At 55.1% G+C, this 6,000-nt stretch overlaps 1 protein-coding gene across 1 annotated transcript in view; it reads right to left on the bottom strand.

The window, feature by feature from the left end:
- Window positions 1-5,324, bottom strand: part of FOXA3 (forkhead box A3) — a 7,305-nt gene extending 1,981 nt beyond the window's left edge. Inside the window, exon 1 of the mRNA XM_040457455.1 lies at window positions 5,129-5,324. Coding sequence (XP_040313389.1) covers window positions 5,129-5,197 — 69 coding nt within the window. The 5' untranslated portion in view covers window positions 5,198-5,324. The remainder of the gene's footprint in view (window positions 1-5,128) is intronic.
- Window positions 5,325-6,000: the final 676 nt, after the last annotated feature.

Genomic DNA, 6,000 nt, shown 5'->3' with positions numbered 1-6,000 from the left:
TCTCCTCTCCTCTCCTCTCCTCTCCTCTCCTCTCCTCTCCTCTCCTCTCCTGCTCTATTCTATTTTGTTCTATTATTTTTTTAAGTAGGCTCCATGCCCAATGTGGGGCTTGAACTGACAATCCTAAGACTGGCCAACTGAGCCAGCCGGGTACCCTGAAATATAGTCATTCATTCATTCGTTTTGAGAGAGAGAGAGAGGCAAAGTGAAAGAGAGAGAGAATCTTAAGCAGGTTCTGCAATGAGCGTGGAGCCCAACTCGGGGCTTGATCCCATGATCCTGACTGCGCCAACATCAACAGTCAGAAGCTTGACCAACCAAACCACCCAGGCACCCCCAAAGTATAGTTATTTTAACAAAAAACACAGTATGTATACTAAAAAATTATTTTATTTTTTTATTAAAAATATTTGTAATGTTTATTTTTGAAATGGAGACAGAGCGCAAGTTGGGGAGGGGCAGAAAGAGAGAGGGAGACACAGAATCCGAAGCAGGCTGCAGGCTCTGAGCTGTCAGCACAGAGCCCGACACGGGGCTCGAACCCACGAACCGCGAGATCACGACCTGAGCTGAAGCAGACGCTTCACTGACTGAGCCACCCAGGTCCCCCTAAACAATTATTATTTTTAAACTAATTAATCCATATCTTAAAATTTTTTTCAGTTGCAATCTCAAATGCAGTAAATTTTTTTTTAGTGCAGTAACTCCTGATAGACATAATCCACATGAATGAAAACTGTTTGGGGTCCTCAATAACTTTTTAAGCGTGTAAAGAGGTCTTGAAACTGAAAAAATTGGAAACTGCTGATCTCTCCAACCATCTCACCTACATGGGTACTCTCTATCAATCTTTTAGGTTATAGAATTACAGTGGTTATAGGTCAAAAATGTTTCAGTATCCAAAATGATAGATTTCAATCTAATGTGTGTGTGTGTGTGTGTGTGTGTGTGTGTGTGTGTGTGTGTAAAATTTGTATCTATTTTGAGAGAGATAGAGCGCCAGCAGGGACGGGGCAGAGAAAGAGGGAGAAAGGGAGAATTTCAAGCAGGCTCACTGCTGTCAGTGCAGAGCCCAGCTTGGGGCTTGAACTCACAAACCGTGAGATCATGACCTGAGCCAAAATCAAGAACTGAACGCTCAACCAACTGAGCCACCCAGGCGCCCCCCCCCCAACCTAATATATATTATGTAGTTACAATATATCGTCAAATCTAAGACATCGTCATTGGTAAGATGCAGCGTTGTTCCAAGTAGCAATAAAAATGGGGGAAGAAAACATGGTCAGTCCCTCGACGCTACCGACTAGAAGACCCATTCCAGACTGTAAAACATTTCAGAAACGTTCAAATGGGGAAAAACACGCATCTGCACTCAATGGAATACGGCAGACGTTGCTATGTCTTTCTAAATAACCCTCTATTCTTTCATCCATTGAACAAATATCTATTGGCCACCTACTTTGTGCCGGGCACAGCTCCAAACACTTCACGGGGAAAGGTCTCCTTTTCAACCTTTACAAAGGTACTATGGGGGAGGTGCTATTATGACACCCATCGCATAGCTGGGCAAGCTGAGGCCCAGAGAGGCAGCCCAGGGTCACACAGTAAGAAGGGGGCAGAACTGGGATTCTGAATTTAGGCAGTCTGGCTCCAGACCACCACTCGGGATCGTGCTATAGAAGCAGTGACCAAGACAGATGGAAGTGCCTCCCTTCGCAGACCTGACAGTCTAGCAGGAAGTGAACAAGATAAACAAGGACAATGTAAAGCGGAGATTTCTCCCTTCTGGTGTGCCTGTACCCTCCCATCCACCGTCTACCGTCCTCTCTCCCTCACAGCCCCGTCTGCCCTGCTCCCTCCCCACGCTGGGGTCTCCTGCGGCTCTATTTGGCTCTATTTCCTATTTCCGGGAGGAGCCACCTTTGCGGTGAGTCAGTGGGTCCCGTCTTAGACCCTGTCACTGCAAGGGTCTGCAGGTCCCAAAGTCCTGAGAGAAAAGGGAATTGCCAGGGTCACTCAGTCAGAGACAGGTGGGAACCAACCCTAGTCTGAGGGCAGGTAGAGACTCTCTCTCTCTCTCATGAGCTTTCAGGTAGCTCTTTTGTCCCCTGTCTCTGAATCTCCCAGCTGGCTCCATATGTATCTGTCCATCTCTTTCCCTGTCTCAGAACCTCTGTGCTCCTCCCCTCTCTCACTCCGCGTCTCCCTCCGCGTCTCCCTCCGTCTCTACTCCCCGGATCTCTTCTAGCCCTGTCCCTCCCCATCTCTTTCTCGCCCCTCTCTTTTCACCTCCTTCTCCAGTCTCTCCCTCTCGCTCATCTCTCCCCAACCCCCCTGCCTTTCCCTCCTCCTAACTCTTTCCAACCCCATCTCTCTCTCTCCCCCACCCTCTCTCTCCCTGTCTCTCTCTACCCCATTCCCCTGCCAGGTCTCTTGCCCTCCAGCACATCTTTGTATCTCTGTTCTCTCCATTCAGCATCGCCGTCTCCCCAGAAGCCTCACAATGAAACTGGGAGTCACAGCTACCCCTCTTCCCTGCACCGGTCTCCCCACCACCACCTTGGCTGCGTCTGCCTTCTCCCCAGAATGAGGGAAGCGGGTCCTTCGGAGCTGAAGGGAGGCAGTGGACTCAGGGGCATCCACAGAGAGTTGGTAAATCCCTCTGCAACCTCCACTCCAATTCTCCAACTCCATCGGACTCCTTTGTATCACAGAGGAAGACTGACCAGGACCCCAGGGCCCTCCTTTTCTGGTCCCCACCCACCCGGAAGTCCTCCTTCGCATCTGACCTCAAGCTCTCCTGCTGCCCTAATCCACCCTGGGCTTTCCCACGCCCTAGGGCTGGGATGAACCCCCAGTGTCCGGGTGTGAGCCTGTGAACCGGATCTCCCCAGCCAGGGCGGGGCTGAGACTGGGGGGAAGCCTTCAGGGGACCTGCACCCCTATCCCAGGAGGCTGGAATTTCTGTCCTTTCATTTCCTTATTGTCTCTGAGGAAGGGTGTGACAGCGGGCAGAGGAAGGCGGTGTGAAACCAGAAGCCTAGTTTTTGGTCCCAGCCCCAGTCCAGATCCTCAAGCAGCCCCCGGACACTCGGAGAGGCTTCAGAGTTCCCATCTCTAACAGGGGGGAGCACTCGGACCAGCTGATCTGTAGAACTGGAGTCCAGGGGGGACACCCCAGGGTGCTAGCTTTCCAATTTCCTTCCAGATGGGGAGCCTGATCCGGGGTGTCAATCACCCCAGCAGGAGGGTGCTGTGCGCAGGAAGCAGTTTGGGGACCCTCTTAGTTCTGAGACGCTGAGTGAGTGCAGATGTTTCTCTATTGTTCAGACCCAAGGGGGAGGAGGTGGCTTTGCTGGTGGCTGATCCAAAGGCTGGGGGTACCATCAGATCGTGTTTCCATTTCCAGCCCCCAACATGCTAACTCTTCCAAAATATGCCCCCCAATGCTAATCCTCTCTAGACTCTCCAGACTGTCCTTGGATATCTGACAGATTCCATACAAATTCTTAAACTTCAGACTTGCCCCAAATGACAACTCCTCCGTCCTTAGACCCCCGCAGGGCTTACTTCTTCAAGATGTGCCCCCCCCCCCCACTCCACCAACACAGATCGGCAGTTGGTTCTCTTAAATCATGTCCCCAGGCTGAACTCTCTAGGGGTTCAGCTGGGATCCCTCACTCCCTGGGAGCCTCCACGTCGGACCTGGTCTGTGCCTTCCCCACTGCACAACTGATATCTCCAGTAGGTCCCAGCTCCGTCTCTCAGCACCCCCAATCCCTTCCCTGGTCGGCCCGCCCCACCCCACGTGCACCTCACACCTCCACAGCCCCAGGACTGGCCCCTCCCGGGCACCCTGCCAAGCCCCGCAGGCCTGGGGAACCAGGAGTCCCACCCTAAGCTTCAAACCCCAGACCCAGAACTCAGGCACGGTGGGGCCCCTGGAACCTCCAGATCTCAGAATCTTTGGAGCTCTCAGCCATTCCAGCCCCACTCCGACCTGAAGCCTAAAGCCTCCTTCCAGGCTAGGAACCCAAGTGTCTGGACCCCCATACCCCTCCTACCAGGACCCCTCCCCCGTCACTTCACAATCTTGACTCCCTAGAAAGAACGAGCTAAGGGGGAGCCCTTGCAGCAACTGGAATGGGAGTTAGACTCGGGTAAGGACTTTCGGGCAGCTGAGGTGCGGGAATTAAGATACACCCCGCCCCCTACTCCAAGGGCGGCCTTGTCGAAGGTGGGACCGTAAGGACGTTGGCAATTACTGGAGATAACTGGAAGGGGGGTGGTGGTGTGAAATCTGAAACCCTCCAGCCTCCAATTAGGAGTATCCCTGCTGAGGGTCTCTGAAAACAATTAAACCACTGAAGTTCAGTCGGGAGGCGTAAGGATCAGGAATAGGGTTGGAGGGTGGAGACTGACCCCTCTCCAGCCAATGCCGTGGCTCACATCTGCGCTCAGGCTCCCAACTCTGACCCCATCTGGGCCCCCATCTATCTGAGCCCCAACTCTCACCCACCTGTTATTACAGACTCCCCCAAACCATGTCTCGCCTCTTTGAGCACCAATCCCTATTTTCGGATTCTTAGACCGCCACCCCCGTGTTTATCTCCCAGCCCCCAATTCTGATTTCTACCCCAGAACCCCCATCTTTAACTATATTCTAACCTTGAGTTCCCGCCTCAGGCTTTCCTTCATGGTGACCCCTTTCTCTCATCTCTTCGTTCCGGTCTTCCTCCCCCCCCCCCCATTTTGAACCCCATTTCTCAATCCCCCAGCTGGGTCCCCTATCCTGGACCTCGGATTCCCATCTTTGGTTTTTAAAATTTCAGTCCCTTGGATTTGGGGGTCCCCGAGCCCCAGTCTTCACGCGTAAACTATGACCTGACCCTTGCCTAAATTTTTCTGACTCCCATTAAAGCCCTGGCTCCGGTCAGCCTAAACCGCACTCCCGTGCTTCCCCCCCCCCCCCCCATCCCTGACTCTTACACCTGGTCTCGGTGTCTCCAGTTCCTCCGCCCCTCAACCGTGGTTGGGGCCCCCATTTAATCCCCATCCTTGTCCTCGATTACACCCGCACCCTGATTCCTGCCCCCCGCTTCCCGCTCCGCCATCCCCGAGGACACACCTCGCCCGCCTCCGGGTAGTAGCTCCACTCGGCCAGGTCATGGGCCTCCATCTTCACAGAGCCCAGCATCCCCCGGGCCCGCGCCCCCTCCCGCCCCCGCTCCGGCCCGGGGTGGGGGGGGAAACCGAGCGCTTCAGATCTCTCAGCCGGCACGGCCCGAGTTCCGACCGGTGCCCGCCCGTCCGACCGCCCGGGGTCCCAGCCGTCCTGGGCGCCGCGGGAGGCGGCCACGCTTTATAGCTGGGACACCCCCCCCCCCCCCCGCTCTCGCCCGCCCCGGGCTCCCCTCCCGCCTCCCCGAGGGCCGGCGCGCTCGGGCTGGGGCGCCCCCTGCGGGATTGCGAGGAGATAGACCTCAGGCGCCGGGAGCCGCAGCCCGTGGCCGCGAAAGCTGGAGGTGGCGGAAGAGGGACGGAGCTGCAGGTGGGAGACGCTGCGGATGCTAAAGCCAAGGGCAGAACTCTGGGGCTTTTCTACTCCAGTGGGTTTCGTCATCTCGACAGGAGAGGGCGAATAGCCAGAGCCCAGTATGACGGCGGCGGAGGGAAGGGGGCTCAGAGCGCAGAGGATTGCAGAGGTCCTTATGCTGCTATAAGGACCGTAAGAGGCCCTCGAACCCACATTCCCACTGGACAGACTGGATGATTGAAGCTTCCGACAGCTGGAAGTGCTCCAGCCTGTGTAAATGGTCAGGACCAACGGTGGAGGGGATCGGAGCCTCTGCTTGGGATCCACTGGGGCGACAGACCATCTCCAGGACCTAAGAGCTTCGTCGCCCGGACTGTCCGCTCGCTCTAACGCCGGCCGTCCAGGGACTCAGAACCACCGAGAACTCCATTTCCCAAAAGCCTCTACCTTCCTTTCCGTCCAGT

Source organism: Herpailurus yagouaroundi, unplaced genomic scaffold, assembly GCF_014898765.1.
Source record: "Herpailurus yagouaroundi ecotype Mexico unplaced genomic scaffold, PumYag 220, whole genome shotgun sequence".
Classification (NCBI taxonomy): Eukaryota; Metazoa; Chordata; class Mammalia; order Carnivora; family Felidae; genus Herpailurus; species Herpailurus yagouaroundi.
Note: the sequence above shows the minus strand (reverse complement) of the source record. Positions and strands in the feature narration are given on the sequence as shown.